Source organism: Rhipicephalus microplus, chromosome 6, assembly GCF_043290135.1.
Source record: "Rhipicephalus microplus isolate Deutch F79 chromosome 6, USDA_Rmic, whole genome shotgun sequence".
In the NCBI taxonomy this organism is placed as follows: Eukaryota; Metazoa; Arthropoda; class Arachnida; order Ixodida; family Ixodidae; genus Rhipicephalus; species Rhipicephalus microplus.
In genome coordinates, this window is record NC_134705.1 from 199,237,713 (window position 1) to 199,265,214 (window position 27,502).

The window sequence follows — 27,502 nt, forward strand, 5'->3', positions numbered from 1 at the left end:
AGCAGAATCATAATAGCCATTCATAACTTTCACAATTTCCTCATACCTTGCCGAGCTTCGCTTCTTTGGCGTTAGTGTTCCCGAGTGTTCCGCACAAAATATCGATTGTTTTCGGCCCAGGCGCAGCTACCAGTGGTGCTCCCTCCTTAGTATTATCAGTAATTTCGTTTGATTCATGATAAGCTTAAGCTTTGATAATGTAACTAGCTAGAGTATAAAATTGGGCATGTTGGTAAGACATACTTAATCGACGTAGCGCGTTTTGAAACATAGGACAAGGGACGGGACAGAAGGGAGCGCTCATGTTTTCGAATTTCATGAGCATATATATGTACGCTCCTTGAAATAAAATTTTTGTTGGAAGTGCGCTCCCTTCTGTCCCTTCCCTTGTCCTATGTTTCAAAACGCGCTACGTCGATTCAGTTGATAATGTAAGACTTACCTCTGTCTTAGTTGAACTCCGGTATCACCCGACTCGTGGAGCTTCGTGGGTCTTTTTTGTCATCTTGGTCGTCCGTGAAAGAAGTTCTCGTCGCCACTGTTGCGAATTCGGGCGGCCAGGCCGCACTTTAATCAACGGACAGGCTACTAGCAAAAGACGCGCGTTTATTCGAAGCACGCTAAAGTAAAGGAAATAAGGTAGGGGAGAAGAAAGAAAGATATGAGGCCTGCGCTATGTTCATTGACTGCTCATCAGCAAGTGGTAAGTTGCAACAGTATGTATGTATGTATGTATGTATGTATGTATGTATGTATGTATGTATGTATGTATGTATGTATGTATGTATGTATGTATGTATGTATGTATGTATGTATGTATGTATGTATGTATGTATGTATGTATGTATGTATGTATGTATGTATGTATGTATGTATGTATGTATGTATGTATGTATGTATGTATGTATGTATGTATGTATGTATGTATGTATGTATGTATATGTATGCATGCATGCATGCATGCATGCATGCATGTATGTATGTATGTATGTATGTATGTATGTATGTAATATGGCTCCCCATCGCTGGCGACGCGTCGTCTATGAGAGTGTACAGGAGATGCGTTCATCTCCACCCTTCCCCGGAAAGCGGCGGGAAGCCCCCCCACAAAGGAGCTCCGATTGACAGAGCAGTGACACCAAAACTGGCGCCGCCACTACAATGGGCCGTGGTGGCTCCTTTGAGATTCTACGGTTGCTACGGTGTCACACTGTCTCGTACGCTCTCTCCCTGTTTGAAAACAGTCTCTGCGAGTACCCAACCCACAAGTCCAACCCACGGGGCAAGCGCTGGTTGCCCCCCCCCCCCAAAAAAAAAAAAACGTTCAGCCGGCAGGGTGTTTCTGCATAGCCGCGCTGTGTGTCGGCATTCCTTCGATAAAAATTTCTGCAAATTAGTATTTTCTCAAAGCTTTTAAAACTGTCACTGACTATAGCGCACGATTCTGTCAGGTCAAAATGTGGCTATTTGCTCATCGTAGATGATGGCCTGTGGCGATGCTATTGCCCCCAGCAAGGTCGTTTGCGCCTCATGGCGCGCGCGTGTCTTGCGGATAAGCCGCATAGAGGCTTAACAGCCACTGACCGCGAGGTGGCACGCTGTTCGCGCTGGTTAGTGTTATAATGGTGGCGCGAGCACTGCCCCCACGCGTTGGTGGCGGGGTGGCTAGGCTGGCGCATGAAAGTAAGGTAGCGAGGCTCTTTCGGGTTTATGTCGCTAGCCTGGATGGTCGTCTCCTGAGGAGGGTCTGCACGAGACGGCAACCGCAGGTCGTTTCTTGTAGAACCCTCGTGATGAGTCGACAGTCGGCGACGCCGCATTCGAGGTACCATGTATTGCCATGTATTGGCATTTGTATAAGCTCGTTGAGGGGGTTACTAGTGAAGTAATTGGTTCGGCTGCTGATATCGTCGTTGTAAGATCAACTGAATAAATGTACAAGTGTTGTTGGTTTGCCCGACGGCGTCTGCTGCATACGTGTGTTAAAAGCATGGTGCCATCAAATTTCGAGGCTGAAACGAGCCTCTTGTTGGTTTCTTCTGCAGGCTAGGACACTACAAACGAACAGTTGAACACAACAAACTTTTATAATATATTTTAATACACAGCCAAAGTGTATACCTAAATGCCTATTCTCCCCACCGAAGCCCATCGCAAGCGCGTCCAGAGCTGTCGTAGCTCTCTAGCAAGGCCAACGAAAATTGCTTTGGCGTCACACCAGATATGTAGAGAGCGTAGGTGTGTGCAGATGACGATGAAAACATTTTATTATGCAAACTAAAAGAAAACGGGGAGGGTCCCTATTCCAGGACACCTATGACAACCTCTGCGACAGCCCAGGTCCGCAGAACGAGTGCCTGGTAGACCTCGGGGGCACTGTCTCGAAGCGTGCCTTCCCACTGCTCTGAAGTACGAATGGACCGAAGGATTGGAGGGAGAGGAGAAAAGCAGGAGGTGGTACACTCTACGGTAACGTGAAAAGTTGTAATCCGGTCGGGGCACGGCGCCGTGCTCCCGACCGTGTTGCAGAAATTAGGTGCCCTTTTCATAATCTAACCACTACCACCACTACCACCAAGTTGTGGGGATAGCGCCACAGCCTGGACAGGCATCAGTATAACGAGTCCGGTATATTTTATGCATGAAGTGGAGGCACTGGTGGTAGTGGTTCTTGAAGAAAGGCACCTAATTTCTGTCAGCCATGAGGTGACACGGCGCAGTGCCTGGTGGAGGTTCGGGAAAGTTCGGGTCTGCAGTCGGCGAAGTGCGGCAGCTTCCTCGCGTGTGAAGGAGTCTGGTGGGAGTTGGCACAAGTCCCCCCCCCCCCCCCCAGGGGAAACAAAGGCTCATCGCTGACTTTGTGCCCCCTTTTTTAGTCGCGGCGCCCCTTCTTTTACGTCAATGTGTGGGGCTGTGTTTGCACAACCACCCTTGTAGGTGACTATATAACAATGGCCGCTTCCTTACCCCCGCACGTGTTCTAGTTCGCGCAGTATTCAGGAACAATGCAGGTACGTCATAACCAGGTGGCGCGTCTTCACAACCTCTGTTGAATGGTGTACATTATGAGTGATCGTTCGAAGCAGTCCGGTCCCAGTGATCCTCGCGTCTACACACGCACGCACACATTGTCGGACCTCACGCATAGTTCAAGTGCAGCGCGCAGAAGGCATGGCAGCGTGGACACGTCTTGACCACAGAGCCACATATTCATAGAATCGCAGCGCCGGAATCCTGATACCTCGCACGTAGAAGCGGCAATTTTTCCTCCATAATCAGGTTGCCCAGGCTTCCAAAGTGCAGGTTTCGGCGGACGTACCTGCGTAATGTGTTGAGTTCGAGCGGACATTGAAGAAAACTAATGAACTATAATTTAACCAACTGCACTGCTACGACATTATTATTATTATTATTATTATTATTATTATTATTATTATTATTATTATTATTATTATTATTATTAGCGGACATGAACGCCTCGACCAAGGACAACTTCGCTGATCATTTGAGGGGCTTTACGCGCCAAAGTCACTGCATGGTTACGAGGCAAACCTTAGTGGTATAGGCTCTGTAAATTTCGACCATCTGGGGACCTTTAACGTGCTCCGACATCGACCAGCACACGCTTCCTAGCACGTCGACAACGTCGAAACGCTACAACCATGGCCGGGATCGAGCCAGCGGCTTTCGCGGTTACTGCGATGCGGCGTACGGGTTTGTGAGTTTTGAGAATTGCCGTCTTTGGTGCCAGCGAAATACGTTCACTACGTACAAGCTTGCCCATGAACTCGTAGTTTGGGCTCTTCGCATATCCGGGATACAGCGGGCGATAAAGAAAGCTATCGGTTAGAATTAAACCTAAAATGAAGTGGTTTAAGCTTATAAAGGGAATCATATAGCTAGGGTTAAGATGGCTGATTTGTGCTATCAGGTTTAGTGCAATTTATGAAATGTACAAATCTAGGGCTACCGAGAAGTTAGGTTAGCCGATGGTAATCTAATGTAATTATGGGATCTTACTTGCTGAAACGACGATGAGATTATATGCACGCAAAGCATGGAGCTCCGGTTTCACTCCGACCACAACGGAGTTCTTTGACGTGGGCCTGAATCTAAGCACATGGGTGTTATTTTTTTTTTTTTGTCCCCATCGAGAGCACTCGGTTGCTGCCGAAATTCAATCCGCGTTTTCTAGCTTTGCAGCACGGCACCTTACCTGCAGAGCTACCACGGCGAGTGTTGCAGTCAGGGTAGAGAAGGGAGGAGAATTGAAGATGCTTAGAGTTGAGACAGTTTTACGTGTTTGAGCTCACTTAAAACCAGCAATATTTCAGAACATCTAAGGGCGCCAATTTCAAAATACCGTTAAGGTTAAGAGTCATAGTTTATTTGGTAAGGCTGTCACCGTGTTCTATTTAAGAACTGGTACCTCTATTAACACAGCGTATTTATCAGGGCGAAAGCCTCACATGTCCTATCAAGCGCGAATATTGACGACCAGTGTCGGCGGCCTGAACGTAAGCGATGCAAAAAAATGATCGCCACGAGATGCCTTCAACGTAAGACGCAATCGTGACCTCACGTGCATTGAAGCAAACAATAGCAGTACAAATGAGAATAGCGGCAAAGCTAAGGTTCAAAGAAAGGTTATTTCAATAAATTTACAGATGAACATAATACAGAGTAACATAATGAGTAACAGTAGCATCATGCATGTTACAGACCAACACAATTCTTACAATAAAGCGAATAAAATACAGTATAACATGTGAATACTTATGTGAGGCTGCTTTCAAACAATGACATCGTGATTTTGGGACGTTAATACTAATTAATTATTAAATGTTGTTGCCCTCCCCACTTGACGAACACTTCCGAGGCACTTGCGGTAGTGTCGCGAAGGGAATTGTGACGAGGACGTGCGTTCGACCGCATGCAATAGAGGCGTGTATACTCACACTAGCAGCAGGCAGAGCATCGAGCCCGCGGTTATGGACAGCAGATAGATTAACTCGGCGACCATGGTCTTGGTAACCTCGAAAAGTTCCCAGTAGGACACGCTGGCCAACAATGGTGCCACGATGCTGAGCACTGCTATGTTGGCGAAAAGGGAACCTGCACGCATCCACGTCGAAAAAGTCTATTATTAAAAGTTGACAGCGCTGCAGTTATAGTGCATGGAGTTATTAAGGAAACCAACAGCTGGCCAGAAAATGAGATTATTAGTGAAAAGACCCAATTAGTGACATGCTCACGCAGACCATGATCTATCTATCTATCTATCTATCTATCTATCTATCTATCTATCTATCTATCTATCTATCTATCTATCTATCTATCTATCTATCTATCTATCTATCTATCTATCTATCTATCTATCTATCTATCTATCTATCTATCTATCTATTTTTTAACATTTTAACATTTTATTGAGGTTGTTATGACCACATTTCAAGAAATGCACAACACTGATTAGACCCATAGCCATAGGCTAGTAAGGGGTATAACGGGAGAAAGTATACAAGCAGAATACAACTTGTATATAAAAAAAAATCAAAAACATAAAAAAAACGTTGATTTTTCAACAAACGAACAAAAATACAAGAAGATACACGTTGTTGCACTTTGTTCATAAATAATGAAATAATCAAGTATAGACAAAACATCAAACTATGTGTAAGGCTTAGTACATGGTCATTACTATTGATCTACATGTAGCAAATATTTTTTGAGTGTGCTCGAGAAAACCCTAGAATCTTTAATTCCGCAATGTCATGCATCTAGTGACGCGGGACGAGGAAGAAAATATAGATATATCGAAAAGTACACTGTGTGCAATAACATTGTTGGTGGTGACTGCGGTTTTATGCTGCCGTATGTAATCAAAAGGTAGAATATCCAACTTGTGAAACAAAGACTCACTGAGTTCATTATATGCCACATAATCTATAATTCTAAGTGCATGCTGTAATATCCGGATAGGATCAAGGTAAGTTTTAAAGTCCGTCCCTACGTCTGTTTGTCTGTCTGTTTGTCTGTCTGTCTGTTCGTCCGTCTGTCTGTCCGTCTGTTCGTCCGTCTGTTTGTCTGTCCGTCTGTTGATCCGTCTGTTCGTCCGTCTGTCTGTCCGTCTGTTCGTCCGTCCGTCTGTCCGTCCGTTCGTCCGTCTGTCCGTTCGTGTGTCCGTTCGTCTGTCCGTCCATCCGTCTGTCTGTCTGTCTGTCTGTCTGTCTGTCTGTCTGTCTGTCCGTCTGTCTGTCTGTCTGTCTGTCTGTCTGTCTGTCTGTCTGTTGCCGTGATATCGAGATTTATACATTTAAATAGCGTTTGAAAGTCATTAATATTCGATATATCACACAGCACAGCGGAAGAGAATTCAAACTGAATTGTGGAGTCATTCAATTTGCTGTACGTAGTTTGATGCTTTCATGCGCACAGTAATTAGTGCTCAGAATTAGATTTATTAGAAGAATGTTATCGATCTCAACTCTATTGCGCCCTGCTTACAAGGTCTAATGGGTTGGACGCTGAGAGGCGGCGCTGCCTTCGCGGGAACTAGTGGGACGTGCACGCTGAGCCACGACGCATGCGCAGTCCACTGCTGCACACCCACACGGACCGCTCTCGCGCTCACCTCCAGCTGTTTGCAGCACGTGTTGTGCGTACAATCTCGTCTGATCGAAAAAACAAATGGAATATATATTGCCGCGTGCATAGCTGCATTTAGCGGCGAGATAGCGACGACAACGAAGAACGCGGATTTGCTCGAGAGGCACAGCGCAGCAGAGTGAAGAAGACGACAACCTTAGCGGCCTTCTCTGAGAGCGTCTCTACAAGTCCCACTGTCCATGTTTTTAAATAAACCCCCTGTCATTTATAACCCGCGACACTGGTGGAGGTGCTGGGTACTACCACCCCATGATCAGCACCCCTGTGAGAAGCCCCGAGTCCAGCCCTACGAGACAGCCACGCGTGGAGACGCCTGTGCACCGCTCAAGCCGTCGCCTTCAAGGTCTTGAACCAGAATTTGGCCTTTTAAAGGGAGCAACACTTCCGACAACCACCCTTACTCAAGAAATGGCAAGAAGTCCTGCACAGGTGACGGTCCAGAGTATGCGCATTCCTGAACCATTTCATGGCCAGCCGAACGAAGATGCGCAAGACTGGCTTGAGCAGTTCGAACGGGTAGCTAAATCGAACTACTGGAGTCTCGATGGAAAGCTCTTCCACGTATACTTCGCCCTTAAAGACGGCGCGAAGACGTGGTTTATAAACCGGGAGGCAACATTGACGACATGGGAGGAGTTTTGTCGTCGGTTTCTTGACACCTTCGGTAACGCGGACCGACGCGAAAACGCACAACGCCTTCTTGAAGGACGCACCCAACAGCTGCATGAAAGCATCACCATGTTTGCTGAGGATATGGTGCGCTTGTGCCACCGCGCGGACCCAACATGCCCGAGGCTCGAAAGCTAACCCATCTCATGAGGGGCGTCAAAGAGCAGCTATTTGTTGGTCTTGTGCGCAATCCGCCGACAACAGTGGACGAGTTCACCAGGGAGGCCACCGCAATAGAGCGTGCGCTACAGCAACGGTACTGACAGTCTGATCGCCCGGCCACCGGCGCAGCTGCAGGCGCCGCCGCACTTACCGCAAACGACGAGTTTGCTCTACGCCACCTGATTAGACAGATCGTGCGTGAGGAGATCGCGAAGGAGAACGCAAAATACACATTGCAGTCACAGGCGCCCCCGCAGCATGAGTCCACGGTAGCCTCCGTCGCTGAAGTCGTTCGCCATGAACTTCGACAAGCGTTTGCCTCTCCTCAGCAATATTCCGCTCCACCGCACCGTCCAAACTCGTGTACCTATGCAGACGCTGTGCGTCGTCCATTGGCTCCAGAAGTATCGTACCAGCCGAACGGATACAGCTATGCAGACGCTATTCGTCGACCCACGCCCATGCCAGCGCCGCAGTACCTCGAACTGTATCCTGTGGCAGCCTGGGCTCACAGGATTCTGTCAGGCGACCCTATATGCGGAAGACCGACATATGGCGCACTGCGGATCGTCGACCACTCTGCTACAACTGTGGAGAGCCAGGGCACATTTGCCGTTTTTGCCCACATCGCCGAGCTGAATACCGCGGTAGTGCACCTACAGCTACGCGCCGATAGTTCGACGAAAGCCGTGCCCCCATCGACGACGACCAGGACGGTAGGCGGGAAGGCTCTTCTACCTTCCGGACGCGGTCACCATTACCGGCTCGCTTTGGTTCACCAAGCCGCCGTAGTTTTGCTGACGCCGTCAGAGGTCGGTCTCCCAGCCCACGGCGGGGAAACTGAAAGCAGCGACCTCTGGGGGGAATGTTGCAAGCCGTCGAATTGCCGAAAAACCCCCACTGCTGCCGAAACGCGTGAGAGACGACGATGAAGACTTCGCCGAAAAAACTGTGACTGCCGACCTCGCTGTGACGATTGACGGCGTTGAAGTGACGGCCTTAGTCGATACTGGTGCAGACTTCTCCATAATGAGTGAACGATTGGCAGACGAACTCAAGAAAGTCAGGATGGAATGGACGGGCCCTTATACCCGAAGTGCTGGAGGCCAGATAATGACTCCCACGGGAAAATGTACAGCAAGACTCACTATTGAGAATGTGGCTTTTGTAGCCACATTTCTGATCCTACCGGAGTGCTGCAAACCTATGATTCTGGGAATTGACTTTTTAAGAGAGTATGGTGCTGTGGTCAACATACGCGACGGTGTGATCATACTTGCCGCTGACAAGTCTGTGACCACTGATCCAGACCAAGAACCCAGGGTGTTACGTGTGGTCGACGACGACGTCTGCGTGCCACCACTGTCATGTAGTCTTGTTTCCGTGTGTTGCGCCGTGCACTATAATGAAGACGCCATAGTCGAACGCATCACTGACCTTCTTTTTCACCAAGGCATCGCCATCGCTCGCGGTATCGGCAGCTTAGTGGATGGGCGCGCAGACGTGCTTCTGACCAACTTCACGAATGAGCGCCGGCACATCGGTAAAGGCACGGCTGTGGCGTACCTCGAAGAGCTCGACTACTTTCACGACTGTCTTCTAATGCAAGGGGAAGCCACAGCTCAATCACCTCCACATACACCACCAGTTGATATCGGTCTGAGTCTAACACCGACTGAAAGATGCCGTCTTATGGAGCTGCTCGACCAGTTCAAGGACTGCTTCTCATCGACATCACGAGTGGGTCGAACACCTCTGACTAAGCATCGTATAATTACGGAAGACACAGCAAGACCGATCCGACAGAACCCATATCGCGTCGCTCAGAAAGAACGTGAGGTAATCCAGCAGCAAGTCAAGAAGATGCTAGAGGATGACGTTATCCAACCATCAAAGAGTCCTTGGGCATCGCCAGTGGTACTCGTGAAAAAGAAAGACGGCAGCTTGCGTTTCTGCATCGATTATCGTAAGCTGAACCATGTTACAAAAAAAGACGTTTATCCATTACCACGGATCGATGACTCTTTAAACAGGCTACGGCATGCGCGCTACTTCTCGTCAATGGACCTTAAAAGTGGATACTGGCAAATAGAAGTAGATGAGCGCGACCGAGAAAAGACCGCTTTCGTGACGCCAGACGGGCTTTATGAATTCAAAGTCCTCCCTTTCGGTCTATGCTCAGCCCCAGCCACGTTTCAGAGACTAATGGATACCATTCTGTCCGGCCTGAAATGGAAAACATGCCTTGTGTACCTCGACGACGTGATCGTTTTTTCGGCCACGTTTGAAGAGCATCTAAAGCGGCTACTGTCAGTCCTTCAAGCCATACGGTCCGCTGGACTCACACTCAAACCGGAAAAATGCCACTTCGGCTTCGAAGAACTCCAGTTCCTGGGACACGTGAACAGTCGCGAAGGTGTGAAGCCTGACCCAGATAAAACAGCAGCCGTTGCAAAGTTCGCAAGGCCTGTTGATAAGAAAGCGGTCAGGCGTTTTCTGGGTCTCTGCGCCTACTACCGGCGATTTATAACAGGCTTTGCACACGTCGCCTCTCCACTCACCCACCTTACAAGGGAAGACATCACATTTGTATGGGGTGAAGAGCAAGAAGCTTCATTCAACGAGCTGCGACAGCGTCTACAAACTCCACCTGTCCTCGCTCACTTCGACGAGAATGCACCAACAGCCATCCATACAGACGCCAGCAATGTGGGCCTAGGTGCTGTTCTTTTCCAATGCCAAGATGGTGTGGAGAGAGCGGTTGCCTACGCTAGCAGAACGTTGACACGCGCCGAGTCCAACTACTCAACAACGGAGAAGGAGTGTCTGGCCGTCGTTGGGCAGTTGCGAAGTTCCGCCCGTACTTATATGGCCGCGCTTTCCAAGTCGTAAGCGACCATCACTCTCTTTGTTGGTTGACTAACATGAAAGACCCATCTGCACGTTTAGCACGATGGAGCTTACGGCTCCAAGAGTACGACATGGCCGTAGTTTACAAGTCCGGAAGGCAACACTTAGACGCCGACTGTTTGTCAAGGTCACCGATTGAATCACCGGCTATAGAGGATGATGATTTCCCAGGTTTTTTAGGAGTTGTTGATGCAGCTATCATTTCTCGGCAACAAAAAGATGATCAGGAGCTCAACTCGCTTATAGAATTCTTGAACGGACGAGCCGCCAATGCACCAAGAGTGTTTTCGAAGAACTTATCGTCATTCTGTTTACGGGACGAAATTCTGTACAAAAAGAACTTTTCATCAGCAGGTAGAAGCTATCTGCTGGTAGTTCCTGGAGCTCTCCGCAGCGAAATTTTACAAGCCTGCCATGACGAAGCCACTGCGGGCCACCTCGGTTTCACAAGAACACTGACACGCATCAAAGAAAAATATTACTGGCCAAGAATCGCAGCAGAGGTTAAACATTACGTCCGAACATGCATTGACTGTCAGCGGCGCAAGGTACCACCTGTCAAACCCGCTGGGCTATTACATCCTGTGCCCGCGCCAGAAACCCCGTTTTCACAAATCGGAATGGATCTGCTGGGCCCATTCCCAACATCGGACAGCGGCAACAAATGGGTTATAGTGGCGACGGACTACCTCACCCGATACGCGGAGACCAAGGCAATTGCGAGTGGCACTGCAGCTGAAGCGGCCCAGTTCTTCATTGAGAACATTGTTCTGAGACATGGTGGTCCAGCTGTCGTCATAACAGACAAAGGTACCGCGTTTACAGCCGAACTTTTGCGCACTGTGCTTACGCTCAGTGGCACAGCGCATAAGACGACGACAGCTTACCACCCACAAACGAATGGGCTTACAGAAAGACTTAAGACAATCGCTGACATGCTTTGCATGTACGTCGACGTAGAACACAAGAATGGGGACCGAATATTGCCGTACATCACATTCGCGTATAATACGGCACGCCAGGAAACAACAAAAATTACGCCGTTCGCACTAATTCATGGCAGAGAAGTTACGACAATGCTTGACGCCATGCTGCCTTACGATTTCAATGATTCAGAGACAGACGCCGCAGACTTCACTGAGCGCGCCGAAAAAGCAAGGCAGCTTGCCCGCGTCAGAATAATGAACCAGCAGCAACTTGACGCCCAACGGTACAACCTTCGCCATCAATTCGTCATCTATCAACCAGGAGATAGAGTCTGGGTTTGGTTTCCTGCACGACGACGAGGCCTCTCAGAGAAACTTCTACGCCGATACTTCGGACCCTACAAGGTTCTGCGTCGTCTTAGCGACGTGACGTACGAAGTCCTGCCCGACGCCTCCTCCTGTTCGAAACGTCGCCAGCATCTGCCTGAGACAGTGCACGTGGTCCGCATGAAACTTTACCACTCTAAGTGATGTAAACACTCGATGGCCGCATCTCTACCTGTTGAGCGTCGGGACGACGCTCACTCTGGCGGGAGGGTAATGCCGCGTGCATAGCTGCATTTAGCGGCGAGATAGCGACGACAACGAAGAACGCGGATTTGCTCGAGAGGCGCAGCGCAGCAGAGTGAAGAAGACGACAACCTTAGCGGCCTTCTCTGAGAGCGTCTCTACAAGTCCCACTGTCCGTGTTTTTAAATAAATACCCTGTCATTTATAACCCGCGACAATATGTTTCACGCCTTGCCGCGGTGGTCTAGTGGCTATAAGGTACTCGGCTGTTGACCCGCAGGTCGCGGGTTCGAATCCCGGCTGCGGCGGCTGTATTTCCGATGGAGGCGGAAATGTTGTAGGCCCGTGTGCTCATATTTGGTTGCACGTTAAAGAATCCCAGGTGGTCGAAATTTCCGGAGCCCTCCACTAAGGCGTCTCTCATAATCATATGGTGGTTTTGGGACGTTAAACCCCACATATCAATCAATCAATATATGTTTCACGGTGTTTTCCGCGTACCACTCAGTGATTAGACACTTTGACTGCATGGTAAGCTTTCCGTTGCGAAACAGGTATCGTAAAGATTGCTTGCCGGTACATAATTAAAGAAAAGCATAATCGTAGGCTCTACGAAAATTCGCCAAAGAACCAGCACGTCATCTGAGCCATCCACAAAACGCAGTTATATGACTCACCGAATTCTTCTGGGTGGACCAGTTTTGACAGCAAAGACAACACTGCGATGGTGATGACGGGGGACAGCGAGCCGACCAGGACAGCTGGGGAAAAAAAGCGTAACGGTGGTTTGGCGGTAATTATCAGGCAAATGCTATAGCGCTGCTCTTTCTTACCTTTAGTTATCTTGCACCATTTTGGCATCCAACAGAATCCAGTATAGTCAAGCGAACAGCGGTGGTATTATGTAGGTGAATAACGAAGACCCGTAATTCTATCTATCTATCTATCTATCTATCTATCTATCTATCTATCTATCTATCTATCTATCTATCTATCTATCTATCTATCTATCTATCTATCTATCTGTTTATCTATCTATCTGTCTGTGTCTGTCTATCTATCTATCTGTCTGTGTCTGTCTATCTGTCTGTGTCTGTCTATCTGTCTGTGTCTGTCTGTCTGTCTGTCTATCTATCTATCTATCTGTCTATCTATCTATCTATCTATCTATCTATCTATCTATCTATCTATCTATCTATCTATCTATCTATCTATCTATCTATCTATCTATCTATCTATCTATCTATCTATATCTATCTATCTATATAGCACCAGCACCCTCAGAACTATGTGTGTTGAAATTAGGGAATATTTCTGAAACACTTGATATTGACGAACGCGGAAGCGCAAACTGACCGAGGCCGTGCGTCCCACCGGAGAGCGCGGCTGCCTTGATTGCCGACGCGACCATGAAGGAGACTGCTCCAGCGATGGCGAGTGTCGTGTCCTTGAACAGCATGCGTCGTGCCATGCACACGGCGAACATCGTGACCAGGGCCTCGCACAGGAACTGCAGGCCCAGCATGATGGGCGCCTGGTGGGTCCAGCTGAACCGCCGAAACAGGTACTCGGCCCACACCTCCTTCTCGCCTGCGTCGTCATCCACCCATCTTCGTATATATATACATGCGTCTTGTCTAAACGAAATTGGCGGACCCATAAGCTTACGACAACACACACACGCACACAAACACACTATCGCCTTCTCCATCAGTGGCCTGCCTTCGTTGTCGGTGAAGACCTAAGCTGTGACGCAAGGAAAGTGCAAGTGCAAACGCCCTCCGGCTCCTATGCTTATTTGCATCTATCTCAAATTCTCGCTCACTAGGGAGCCAAAGCAACGCGTGGTGGTGTTGCGGCTCTGAACAGGCAGCGCCATCCATGGGCGAAAAGTAGAAATTGGGTATGTATATCGCGCGTTTTCCCTTCCCGCCAACGCGCTGCCGCTCGCTTACGTGCTCGTGCAGAGCGCGGGCGTAGTGCGTTTGAGCAAAAAAAGATTTCCGAGCTGGGCAAGCACTTCCGAGAAGCGAATCTAACAAAAAGAGTAAAGCTCGTTAGTCAACTTTGTGATGTCGAGCAGACGACGGAAGACGAGGACGCCCGAGTCATTGCCAAATACATTTCTCGGGTCCGTGACAATCCCTTGTACGACGTATGCCTCGAGGTAAGTCTCATTCTGTGTATATGAAGCCGCGTATTCCATCGATGTGCTGCGTTGACGTTTATGAAAATCGTATAAGTGTTTTGATGTTGTGTCTAGTTATAGCAGCCGCGCACTGTCATGTGCAAACGTTTGAGGCGTGATAGAAGATAAATAAAACCTAATGAGTAGCATATGGCATTAAAATGTCCGATAAGTTTTAGAGTCAAGTCCTCCGTATGTAGTATAATCAGATACGGCCGGTGAGGTCACCGTTTATAAAATGCATTAATAAATGCCCACTTGTTCGTTTTGCATGAAAGCATGTCTGTCTCCATGTGTTACTCGAGCGTGGCTTTTTCGAGACCCGAGACGTTATTTGATGATGCGGTCACATGATATCGTCGCTTGGTCAAGGGTAGGCCGATCCCGGAGACTACACAAAACCAGATGATGTGCACAAAAGTTTCAACTCCTACAATCTCGGAGGCCATGCTACACCACGGTGAGTGAAGAAGGCTTTTGGAGGGCGGGCGGGGAGGACAAATTTAATAACTGAAAAGAAAGAACAGGTGGTATTGCCTTCGAGTCATCTTAAGTGATTGCATACGTGACTGAGTTTTTATTGATTTATTTGGTTAATAATTTACTTACCATGCCACCAGTCGTCAAAGGGGCTCCACAGTTCGGGCGAAGTTTCAAAGAACCCTTCGATTTGTTTCACTGATAAGGAAACGAGGGTGAAATTTTGGTATTCATTTCAAGAATCTTCCTTCCACGAATTTCGCGAAGATAGGTTCATCAAGTAGAAAAAAAAAATTAAGGCAGAGCTACTCGGTGAATGTTGATGGGACGAGGTAGTGTTCCGAGTCGGATCGCGAATCGTGGCCTACTACTTTTTAAGCCTTTGATTTTATTTTTATTTTTAACTTATTTTTATTTACTTCATTTTCGAACGGTAGAAATGCATTACACGCGGTAAGGACAAAAAGAGGTAATTTGCCTCATGACTTCGTCCTGCTCGCGCTGGGTGTAACAGCGGTAGTGCTAGATAGACATTCACAATTGAAAAGAACATTGCACATGTAATCTAAATAAAAAAAATGATTGTATGAAATATATGAAATATACACATTCACCAAAGCAGCCATCAACTTTGATCTGGTTAACCTTTTGTTCTGTCGTATGCTTAGATTGATCGGTGATCAAGTGTCGCTGTTTTTACGGTGTTGTGGACTTTTACTTTTTTTTTTGTTGAACCGTATGCGCGCTATGTACGTTTTGTGGACGGTACTGCAAGCAGATGTTTAGCACCAGCGCTTCGACTAGAGACCACGGCAAGGCGAACCTCGACGACAACGGCCGGACATTGTGCGACCATAAGGCGCTTCACCCGTACATCTTGCCACCAGGTCGTCCTATAGGCAAATGCATATTGGACCCCGAGAGTTTTTTTTTAATTTTATTTATTTATTTAATAATACTGTCAACCCTCGCTTGAGGGTCATAACAGGGAGGGAGTACAATATGAGTACAAACAGAACACCTAAAAAAACCACTAAGCAATAAACACGGGAAAACAGAATGGGCAGTACTTCAACCATTACCAAAATAAGCATCAATTTCTCTGTCAAAAGTTTGCACATCGGTACTATTAATAACATGTTGGGGTAAAGAATTCCATTGTTCTATAGCATCCGGGAAAAATGACCACCGAAAGATGTCAGTGCGAGCGCTGAAAGGTTCAATGGGCGCATCATGATTCAATCTAGTGCTACGTTTTCCGGGAAGGCGTATGTACTCGTCTTTAGGTATTTTGAATATCCCTTGGATTATACGAAATAATGTTTTAAGTTTTTGTTTCCGTCTTCGAATTTCCAGTAATTCTAAATTGCATGAATTTAGCATATCAGTTACTCAATCCCGCCTTCTATATCTAGAGCGCACAAACCGAGCTGCGCGCCTCTGAATACGTTCTAACTTGGTGACCAAGTGTTTCTGGTGAGGGCTCCAAACCACAGAGGCGTATTCCAGTCTAGGTCTAATATATGTGTGGTATGCAAGCAGAATACCACACATATATTGTTGCGTAAGTATAGAACACACAGTACGCGCGGTAGCGAAATTATAACTGCAGCTCCCCTGAGTAATCGTGCCAACTCACCGCAGTACCCGAAACGTGCCAGCAGGAACACCGCGAACAGCAGGAGAACGAAGCGCCTCGCATTGTTCGGTCTCCGGCGCGTCGCGAGCGTCGCGACGTTCTTGAGCTGGCGCACCAAGTTCCAGAGGGGACTTCCGTTGTAGCAGGAAATGACGTGCAGCGACTCGCGCACCACCGCGGCGACTCCCAGCAGGCACACCATGTGGAGCACCAGCTGAGCGCCCGCCACGGAGACGGCGACGCGGACGAAGGAGTCAGGGGCCACCAGGGGCTTCCAGATCCTCTCGGCGAACACCGACAGCGAGTGGCCCAGGTAGAGCGCGAACGTCAGGGACCCGATGCGAAGCGTGCGACTTCTGTAGTCCGAGTTGTCGCTGACGTGGCACAGGGCGCCGGCTGTGAACAGGTTGATGCCTCCAAAGAGCCCTGCAGGTTGCGTGTTAGTGGTACACTAAAGTAAAACAACGAATCGGTTTAGATCGATAAACTCTCCTTTGAGAACTCCGTTGTCACAAGTTTCGCAATCGTAAGTTCATTATTAGCGGAGAAAATCAAGGTTGAAGCTTTCGTTTTAAAATTTAGCGCCGAGAACCTGCATGCGTGTAACGTCACTAATTTCAGGATGTGTTTTTCGCATTTTCGCGACATTGACTCGATCAAGTTTTCTGTCTTAGCCTGTCATGCAGGCATTGCTCGGTCTGGCCCTCGTAACGTTCTACTACATGACAAGGGGATCTCGTGAAATGGCAGAGAGGGCCACCTCTCGACACACTGCCGAGATTGTCATTGTGTTTCTGCCCTTGGCCCCTGCACAGTAGTCGCCCGAAGACCCGATAAATCCGTACCACTAATCATTGGGGCCAAGACAATAATCAAAGGTGATCTATGCGTCACAGCGTAGCCTCCGTTTCATTATTGACGAAACAGTTACGCTACTTGCATGCAACTGCGCATTGAGGCACGGTGACGGCGCGCGTGCATGGTGTATAAATATGTTATGTGCTCTTTCGAAATAGATTATTGCAGGAAGTGGCACTGCGTGTGCGTGCGTGTGATGATTTGATTAATATGTGGGGTTTAACGTTTCAACACCACCATATGGTTATAAGAGACGCCGTAGTGGAGGGCTCCGGAAATTTCGACCACCTGGGGTTCTTTAACGTGCACCCAAATCTAAACACACGCGCGCGCGCGCGCGCATGTGTCTGTGTGCATGTGTGTGTGCGTGTGTATGTATGTATGTATGTATGTATGTATGTATGTATGTATGTATGTATGTATGTATGTATGTATGTATGTATGTATGTATGTATGTATGTAGGTGTGTGTGCGTGTATGTATGTATGTAGGTGTGTGTGTGCGTGCGTGTGTGTATGTATGTGTGCGTGTGTATGTATGTAGGTGTGTGTGTGCGTGTGTGTGTATGTATGTGTGCGTGTGTGTGTGCGTGTGTGTGCGCGCGTGTGTGTATGTATGTGTGCGTGTGTGTATGTTTAATGTATGTATGTAGGTGTGTGTGTGTGTTCTTTGTCCGTGTCATATTCGCGCCTCATACTTGAGATATGTTAAACCAACAAGTCCAGTCTGCCAATTTAAGAAGGTAAAACGTCGATTAGTGCAGAAGATGCAGCCGAACTAACGAACGTCAAATATTCTAAAATATTTTCGATATATTGTGGGTGGGGGTGGGTAACACCCTTTGTAAAGTTGTTTGTGCCTGTTATGCCAGCGAGTCCTCGTCAAACGTCCGTGCCTCGGAAAAAGGCAATCTGGGTCAAGGTCAGCCGCAGTCCGCCTGGCGCGATCAACTCGACGGAGTGAACACGCGCGGCGCCTCCCTGGCCCACGTGCATTGAGTCAGCTGCGCGCGTGACAGCGAGCCGGCGTCCGCGTGTCTGGTGGTCTGACGCATGGCGCGGCGACCCCCATTGGCGGAATCTGCCCTGACGACCAGCGGCGCTTCTGATTGGACATTTTGGTTGGACCCGGTGTAAATAAAAGAAGCCCTGCGGCGCGTCGCGATCGGCAGTCCTAGAGAGAGGAGTCCCCATGTCGGAGAGCCGACATGTGTGTGAGTCAGCGGTCTTAGGCGAAAGGCTGACCTATGTGTTAGAGAGGAGAGCTCGGCTCTTGGAGTCTCTGTCGGCCCCAGTGCCGAAATTGTAACGCCTTTGTATATATGCTGTACATAAACCTTGTTTAACTCACCGTCGTCTCGTCCGCTCGTCTTATCAGCTCGGCGCAGAAGCAGTCGCGAGCTGAGATACATACGCTACCAAACGGCTGGTGACCTTCCCGGCGGAGTTGAAAGCAGTGGCGCCTCCGGGGCCGTGTTGGCGTCGCCGTCTTTCGCAACAGTGGTGGCTTCGGCGGGACAGGCCCCTCGTTCTCAACATGCCTCACGGCCCACGTGTCTCGCGCATGAGTTGCATTCAGGAGTGACAACTATCGAGCGGTAGGTGGCGTTGTGCTCGCGAGCGTTTATCAACCCCACCATCATCATCATGATTGTTAGAACGGTGAACGGTGGCGCCGGCTGTCACACCTGGCGGTAAACCTTTGTGGCGGCACGGTAGAGATGAGCGGCTCTTTTTGGCGGGTGGCGGTTGGCGAACGGTTGTCTCCAGCGGTGGGCTTTCGGTAGGCGGCACCGCGGGCCATCTGCCGTGGGCCACGGCAGACGAGCGTCGGCGCCAACGCTCAGTCAAGTCAAGCGTTGGCGAAGCTGCCTTGAGTGTGTTCTTGTGTTTGTTTTAGGGGCGAAGCTCCTTAAGGCGTGGGCTGTGCGTCCCCTGTATGTAGCCACCTCTCGTTTAGTTCTCGCAGTGTTCACTAGATGGCGGTACCGTATCCTGTATGTAGCCACTTCTCGTTTAGTTCTTGTAGTGTTCGCTAGATGGCGGTACTTGTAGCTGATGATGAAAAGATGCAAGATGTTATAAACTAGATTGCGGTACTTGTAGTTGATGAAAGATGCGAGATGTTATAAAATGGGAATGATGTCTCATATGGCGCGTGTTATGGGTTGAAGGCAATCGTTCGATTTAGTGCGGCGACGTACGCTAGGGGGAGCGATGTAATAAAATCGAGTGGGTAAAATGTACAGAGGATTCATGGTTTACCAGGTTTACCTCCGGAGCTTCGCCCACTCATCATCATTCACTTCGTGGATATGGCGGCACTTTTTTGTCATGTTGAGCGTGGTGTGATATTGTGTAAGGTTTGTTTAGCGTGTAGATCCTAACTGATGTTGTAATATAAGGCGGCTGACGATATCGTCGATCTAAAAGTAGTTAAATAAATGGGTGTTGTTTGGCTTGGTCCTACCGCGTCTGCTTTATCCGTTCGCTCCAAGAGCTTGGTGCTCTCCATTTCGAGACCCGACAATTCATATTGTGAATGTGCACTAAACACACACAGTGTAAGTTGGTTGGTCGAGTGAATTAATGAATGAGAAAAACAACTAGGAGGACGCTTGCGTTTCGCGTTCAACAGTAGAACGCGATAGCGTAATCGAATCCCGTGCGCATGCGCCTTCTTCCTGGCTATAGCTTCGGCTCGCGGTGCTTGCCTCAACCGAGCTGTAAGAGAACGAAAGCGGCTGCGCGTGTAAGTAGCCGTTTCCAGGTATCTTAGAATGCCTATACTGCGGTACAGTCAAGTGCCCACTAGTATATACGCCAGAATCGTTTCTCTTGCGAATCAGCGAAGGGCCCCGTATGTGCGTCCGCAAAACACGCGAACCTGCACGATTGCTCGCTTTGCTGCTGGTTTTGCTGATAGTAATGGTTAAACATGTCTAAACGTTTTGTAATCGGTGGGTCTTTAAACCACCTACTCTTTGCGCAATGCACATGCCCGATTTTACACTTCTTTCACACATGACCCGATTTTACACTTCTGCCACACAATATTTTTTTCCACTAAATGACGTCCACATCGCGCTTTTCTTTTCCTTCGAAGCAATTGCAAGCAGAATAATGGCTCTTAACACCCGCTACTTGCCATGCAGGGGGCCTGGGTTTGCCTATTGGTATCACCAGTTTTGTCGTTCATTTCATTCGCATCACTCTTGATTTTTCGGTCACGGCCAAGGTTATCGCCGACACCGTAATTTGTTACGTCCCACTCGAAAGGTGTAGCTCACCCGACACGACGGTCACGCCGTAGAAGACACCACGCCCGGGCAGGCCGTTGAGCACGAAGACCAGCGCCGAGACGTCCTTCAACAGGGCCCCCGCCACGGCGGCGACGAAGTGCAGCCTTCGTCCGTGCGCGTCGCTCCAACCGCCCACCATCAGGCAGACGACCAGAGAGCACATCAGCTCGACGAGCGGGAGGGTGAAGACCAAGTCCCTCAAGTGCACCGCACCCTCAGTCCCTGTGGTGTTAACGTTCATGGACGAGTCGACGCACTCGTTCAGGAGCTGCGCGGAGTCGTTCGTCGAGTTGGCGACGTCTCCTGGCAAATCGTAGCCGCCCCGGTGGACGCATTCCGAGATCGCCAGCAGCGTCCCGAACAGGCTCGTCATGGTGGAGTGCGCGAAGATGAAGACGAAGGCGAACGTCTCCATGAAGAAGTCCGAGACTCGGAATCCGTGGCCACCGTTCGAAGACATGCCAAAATCCATGTCGGCGCTCCGAGGTCTTCTCCTCCACGTTAGGCCTAGGAGGAACACACGGCGAAGGCTGCAGGCCACGCCACGACCCTGGCGGCTTCCTGTTGACGCGAGTGCGGGGTGATATATCCTTCAAACTGGAACAGACGGAGATAGACGTTTCGTTTAAACAAGTGCAGAAAGTTAGCTTAGCCTTCCCGTTCTCCTCACTCTTACAAAGTAAGTCTTTTAACGAAATCTTTTAATATTTCAAACCAGAACCAACACGTTCGAACAAAGCCTTTTTGGCTGGAATTCCTCACCAGGAAGTGTTTATGGAATGCCCTATAATGGTCTTTTATCCGCACTTCATGTGAGATGAATGATCCCGACTTTTGTAATTCTCTCACCAGGAATGCCGTTTGTAAAATTAATTCCTTAACTAATTACCTAGCTAAAATGAATTAGATGTATGCAAGCACGTTATTTCGTTCGACTGCGAATAAAAAAGGACGCTTAGGCATATTACCAGCTGCGATTTGATAACGAAGGCATATCAAAAGCACACCCCGGGAGCACCCGGAAGCATTTTTATGACATATAACTCTATCTATATATTATGATTTAATTGAAATAATGTTGTTTCAACGACGGACAGATAATTTTAGCTGACACTGACAAATGTTAGGCATTATCGGTCATTAATTATGCAGCATTCGTGGCTATGTTGTGTGAGTATAATGGAAGTTGAATCCATCAGAAATCCTTATCACGCACCGCGATACATTTTACAGAAAGATACTGAAGGACAGTGTTGAGGAATCATTCAACATTTCGTGACCCCGGGATAGAATAAGGATAACGCCAGTGTTGCTGAATGGGCGCTTCCCATGCAAATTCCATTCAGGGAAATTAGAACATTCCCTGAGGTCATTCCTCTCAATTACTCGGAATGAAAAAAAAAAAAAACTTAGCCCATCCCGAGGCTGCAGGAATGACCGGGCAGTTCATTTTCACTTCTGCAATTACACAACGTAGGAAATGCATCGTAAACAGTGCGGAAGGAACACAGAAGCTGGGCACCACCAAAAACTGGAGTAGATCGTCAGTTCGTCTATTTTGCTTATCTTACGTACCGTTTATGCAATCATAGAACATCAACTAGCCTGGCCACACCACACACCTTGTTTCAATAATCATAGGCTTTCTCGCGTGTCTAATTTCTGAAAGATAAACACTAACCTGCGCATTTTATGTTCAGGACACTATAGTTGCTCGCTTTATTAGTGGTATCGCATTGTTCTGAGAGTTAAGTAACAAGCTTGGAGTGCTAAAGATAGACCTTCAGGTAAGATAGACGATTACTTTCGTCCGGAAGCAAGATTAAGGCGAGAAAGCTCTGAAAACATGCCCAACTACCTCACTAAACTTTTTCTCCTTCTGAGACTTCACCAAGTGCACGAAACCGATCACCAAACGCGACGATTTCCGTAGCTCTTGAGAGTGCTAAGTCAACCGATATGCGCGTCATAATGTTCGTGACCTGCAAATATCGGGCGTGTAGCATAAAAGATAGGCAAGCAGGATAGCCGACTGTTTTGTCTGGGTACAAGATATGACTCATGGTGTGTACTCCACATATATAAGGTCATAACAAACAGATGCGCTGAAGGCAAGTATATAGATTATAGTTTGCCTCCTGCTTTTTTACGGGCCTGCCAAAGAGAGTATGATAGTGACACGTGGGCGTCATAGCTTTGCGTGCCGATTTTCGTTCAGCCAGTTGTTTTCTTTTCTCTAAATCTGTTGTCCTCATTGCAGAGGAGTGCGAAAAGTTTTTTGCAGGTTGGCATCTGCCTGCCTGTCTGTCTTATACTGTTGCGCAGGGTAGTGTAGTGCGACAAATCGCTCTACTAACTTTTGCAAGGTATATGCTGCAGGGACGCGATTTTGACGAACTCTATAGCTTTTGAGAGCGTCGGGGAGCACACTGGAAATCTTTTATTGTCTTCTCGCATTTTGGCTCACTCTGTTACATCTATCCCTATAGATAACCGAGGCGATGGCGGGTGCGCGAACACTCGAGATAGAAGCTTGATGTGCTTCACTTTTGGGCCCAGAAAGAGACAAAGTAACACACTCGCGTGTTCTGAATGCATTTGCTGCACTTGTTTGACACTGAGCAAGCACTCCCGCCTCTCTTCGGCTCGTACGATTTCCTGGTCTGATAGGAAGCTTCTGCATTGTGACGCGGACGCAGCAATTCAACATCGGTCGACATCTGCAGCATGATCCTCTCTTGCGGCGATTACGACGGCCCTGGCACCGCCGCCCATTGAGTGTTCTACTACACCTTATAGGGAACTCTGGCGCTGCCATCGTTCAGCCGACATGGAGACCATTAGTATAGCACACGGGCTTGCTGAATATTCGAGCTTGCGGCTTCGAGTTCACTTGTGGCTTTCATTGGCGTTGTGTTTTGACGCTTGTTTCGAACAACAAAAAAAGCAGTGGCTCGTTGTGACTTCGTGAGCTGATTCGAATTGGTGAGCCTTTTAGGCCAAGGCGGTGAAGTGGAACTGCTGAACAAAACATCGCGGTGAATGATTTGACATTCAGAGCTCAAAACATCACACATGCGGAAGACGTCGTCATCTCGCAGGCCGCCGCCGACCTGGCCTCGCACGTCACCATCACGGACTCGAGAGGGACCTGTAGAAACATTGAACAGGGGTGCATTCGTCACCTCGCGTTTCGCTTTCTTCAAAATAGCAATTACGTCGGGCCCCCGCGTCCCGTAGGGTCATGTGGGCTCCAGCTTACATCTGCCTTGAAGGCAACGAAACAGCTGGCTCAAGGCACGCCTGTCGAGCTGTTTCGATGAGTACCCTAAGAAGTAGACCCTAAGAAGGCCGCCACGATGACGCCAAAACGAGCCAGCAATGCTGTGGACATGTCAAAGTATAGCCTAGTGCATGGAGCAGGCACCTCTAAATTTCTACGGAAAAAGACGCGCCATTTTCAATGTGATGCTCGGCAGGTCACGCTGACTGCACGGGAAAGTTGGACGTCAAGTCGCGTCGCTACTCCGATTCATCCGCATTGTGTTGCAGGTCGTTCTGCTATGCTGCTTTTCAGATTTTTCAGCCCCAGTGAGCGAGCCTTCCCAATAAGAACACAGAAACGTATCGTTTAGAAAGTAACTGAGCAACAATGAGATTACATGTGTTGTCTTCGAGTATCCGGGATGATAACCTGCTATCATCGAGTGCCCTGAGTCATGAAGTCGAAGACGTTCCTGCTCTGAGTGCAACTTCATTTTCCCGAAATCATATGCATCTCACTTTTGTGTGTGTGATTCTAAACAGCCTAATCTTTCTGGTCTGTGTCGGACGTGACTGCGTACCTATACGCGCATACATCACCGGGCTATGAAATTACATCATCAAAACTAAATTTACTGGTAACGATGTCATTTAAAAAGAAACTTTGCCCACCGAAGTCTGGTGGCTAAGATACCCGGCTGCTGACCCGCAGGTCGCGGGATCGAATCCCGGCTGCGGCAGCTGCACTTTCGATGCAGGCAGAAATGCTGTAGGTTCATGCGCTCAGATTTGGGTGCGTGTTAAAGAACCCCAGGTGGTCGAAATTTTCGGAGCCCTCCACTACGGCGTCTCTCATAATCATATGGTGGTTTTGGGACCTCGAACCCCACGTATCAATCAACGGGAAAATTTGGTTATGTAACTATACAGGTTTTATCATATACCAAATTAGAACTTATCTAAATATTCATGTACGTATTAAAAGGCTTGGCGTGCTACTGCATGAGTCATGTGACAAGGGAGAGGAAAATAGTATGAAGTGACGGTACAGTTTTTTCTACAAAACACACGCGTAGCTAGCTCCAGGTGACAGATAAAGATGAAATCATCAGAATTGGACTGAAAATTGTAATTCATATCTTCAGATGTCAGATGGTCTTCACTTTCTCTCTGTCCGCCGCGATGGAACAGTGGCTACGGTGCGCGGCTGCTGGACCATCTAGGTCACGGGTTCGATCTTGGCCGTGGCGGTCGCACTTCGATAGAATCGAAATAGAGGCCCGTGTATTGTGCGATGCAAGTGCACGTTAAAGAACACCAAATAGCCCAGACTTCTGGAGCCCTTCACTACGGCGTCTCTCATAATCATATCGTTTTGAGACGTAAAACCCCAGATATTAATTTCAATCTTTTTTTTTAGTCATGACAGAGTCCCGACATTGAGTATGCGAATGAATGCAGTGTATAAGGAAGTGTCCAAATATACTTATAACGAGAAAGCCAGAGACGGGATCCTATATACCACGGATGTTGTACACATGGAAATGACAGGAAGGAGTTGTTTTTGGACACTCGTACGAACACTTCTGAAGCCGCAACACTCACCCGACCCTTCAAGGACGACGGCGATCTCGGCCTTCAGAAGCCGCCGCTCCGCTGGCGTCTCTTTCGAACGGCCATTGCTCGGAGGGCCGTGCTTGAATCACATTCGCGATGCAGTCCTCTTCGCGGGCTTTGTTCCGCTCGCGCGAATACTTTGTCGATTGCCGGCAACCTCGGGCACTTTTTCTCGAAGAGAACGCACCCGTCTCTCCGCGTGGTCGTCGGACCTTCCGCGAGCTAGCGCTATCGGTTCCTGTCTGAGCGAATCTATCGGCCACTATCGACCACTATCGTACGGGGCCCTTGAAAAACTGGAGGGTCGACTTTTGGTTGGCCGATGCAGCGTCCGCAGTATACTGCTGCGTACACGGGCCCGTCCGTCACGCACAAAAAGAAAAGCTATGGCAACCATGAGTAAGGAATGTTGATACGGGAAGTGCGAAGACAGACGTCAATTGACATCTGGAGTTTAACAACCGCAGAATGGACCCCAGCCGCGATGGCCGCATTTCGATGAAGGCGAAAATGCTGGAGGTTCGCGTGATGAGAATAACCCCCGTATTCGGAAACGCTCCTCGACTCGACTTTTCACCCTTCACTTTGACAGAGTTGAGCGCTGCGCCACAGCTCGGCTCAAAATGACGCTGCGCTACTCGGGAATCGCAGCAGATTATTGCTGATATGCAGTGACTTAACTGTTAATAGCTCTCCACAGTTCTGTGCTATTTTACTGCTTCAATTTGCCTTTGTGTAATTGATAACACTGATAATGAAACGTGTTGCATTTGTCACGTAGAGTTCATTAATATTGTTTTTTTTGTCTTCACTTGCTTTTGACTATTTTCTTGTTATTTTTCAATAGTGAGTATTACCATTATGTTGTGTATTGATCGTATTTTTATTGTTAATCAAGATTATTCATTATTACTCACAAGTCCGTATACTATTGCTGTATTTTTTTGTAATTACCCCATCCATGTAGCCATAGGATGTCCCCCTGTCAGTTTCTCTGAAACTTTAAGACCTCCTGCTGTAATAACGCTAACCATGTAACTCAACTGAGCTATTTAATAAACTTGACTTGACTTGACTTGCCGTGCCTAGAGATGACGCTCCCATCGGCTTTCTCGAGTGTAGTTGAAGCGTTGAGTGAAGGGACGTTCTAGAATACGGGGGTTAGGCGCACGTTAAGGAATAATATCCGGTAATCGAAACTTCCGAAGAACTAATACAATACAGTGCATAAGGTACCCTGAGAGTATCTCGGTCATCATTTCCGTCACATCTTGGAATAAAGGGCTGTAGTCGACAGTGACCAGGCTGCTTGTCCGAGGAACTCGTGCACGCATGTGGTGGCATTTTGTTTGTGCACCGATTGAACCGATAAGAGCATTCTTTGGCCCCACTTATCGGCGTTGTTTGGGAGCAACGTCTTCGACGATTACGCGCTGGTGTCGCGGTAAAGCTTCCAGACAGACGCGGGGAGTTACGTTTGTTGCACCCAACTTCGAAGTGGTGTTTTCGCAGTTTATCAGAAATTTTTCGTGCCCCAGCCGCCGCCCGCGCTGCCGTTCGGCAACATTTTTTTGATAGTGTCTGTTATGAACGAGCTTGCGGGGGCATAAACGTTCGTGGTGTCGAGTTTTCTCGCAAGAAATTCAGTTGCAAGTGAGCGTCTATTCCGTCCTATATGCTCTTTCTTCCCACCCGATTGCGCTCTCCGCAACTCAAGGTGACAATTGTAGTTATATGGCAGAAATACTCCCTGAATACTAGATTTTTTTTTTTTGCTTAGAGTGTAACACATGTTCCTATTTTTCTCAGAGTTATATTCTGACTGCCTTTTTTTTTTGTTATTCTGACTGCCTTTTTTGTATTCTGACTGCCTTTTTTGTTTACTTGATGTTATTTTAATTGTAGTATACTTTGTGTGTTTTGCATTAGACTAGCGTTGCCGGTTTTATTGTATATTCATGTAGCTATTTGTAACGAGAATTACTGCTGCTTTGCGAATCGTGGGCCGTGTTACTGATTGCGTGCGCTTGTGTGTCGTGACAATCTGTAAGCTTACTGCATTATTGCTTCCCTGTGTACCGCGGACCGTGTTACTGGTCGCGTGTAAACTTTGTGTTCAAACTCTGCACTGTACCACTCCTGCCCTGGCTGCCAAAGGGTGGCTGGCAGTATTGAATAAATAAATAAAATAATAAAAATAAAATAAATGTTACGTAAGTTCACTGTTTACTTTTCACTTGTGTTGCGTA

The 27,502-nt window shown here is 48.1% G+C and overlaps 1 protein-coding gene across 1 annotated transcript; it reads right to left on the reverse strand.

Moving 5' to 3' along the window:
• Nucleotides 1–2,080: 2,080 nt before the first annotated feature.
• LOC142765801 (lysosomal proton-coupled steroid conjugate and bile acid symporter SLC46A3-like) lies at nucleotides 2,081–25,848 on the reverse strand. The gene is made up of 7 exons (XM_075867540.1): nucleotides 25,242–25,848; nucleotides 20,361–20,969; nucleotides 16,214–16,639; nucleotides 13,263–13,496; nucleotides 12,584–12,667; nucleotides 4,959–5,115; nucleotides 2,081–3,319 (listed from the first exon to the last, which is right to left on the reverse strand). Exons 2-7 carry the CDS (start codon nucleotides 20,842–20,844, stop codon nucleotides 3,211–3,213), a joined length of 1,494 nt encoding a protein of 497 aa, XP_075723655.1. The 5' UTR covers nucleotides 20,845–20,969; nucleotides 25,242–25,848; the 3' UTR covers nucleotides 2,081–3,210.
• Between the last annotated feature and the right edge of the window lie 1,654 nt (nucleotides 25,849–27,502).

Bases quoted from the DNA above. Each gene is read 5' to 3' on its own strand.
- LOC142765801 (XM_075867540.1), bottom strand. From the start codon at position 20,844: ATGGATTTTGGCATGTCTTCGAACGGTGGCCACGGATTCCGAGTCTCG. The intron at 5,116-12,583 runs GTGAGTCATATA...GGATGCGTGCAG, and splicing joins GGTCCACCCAGAAGAATTCG to GTTCCCTTTTCGCCAACATA. The intron at 3,320-4,958 runs GTGAGTATACAC...CACATTACGCAG, and splicing joins ATGCTCTGCCTGCTGCTAGT to GTACGTCCGCCGAAACCTGC.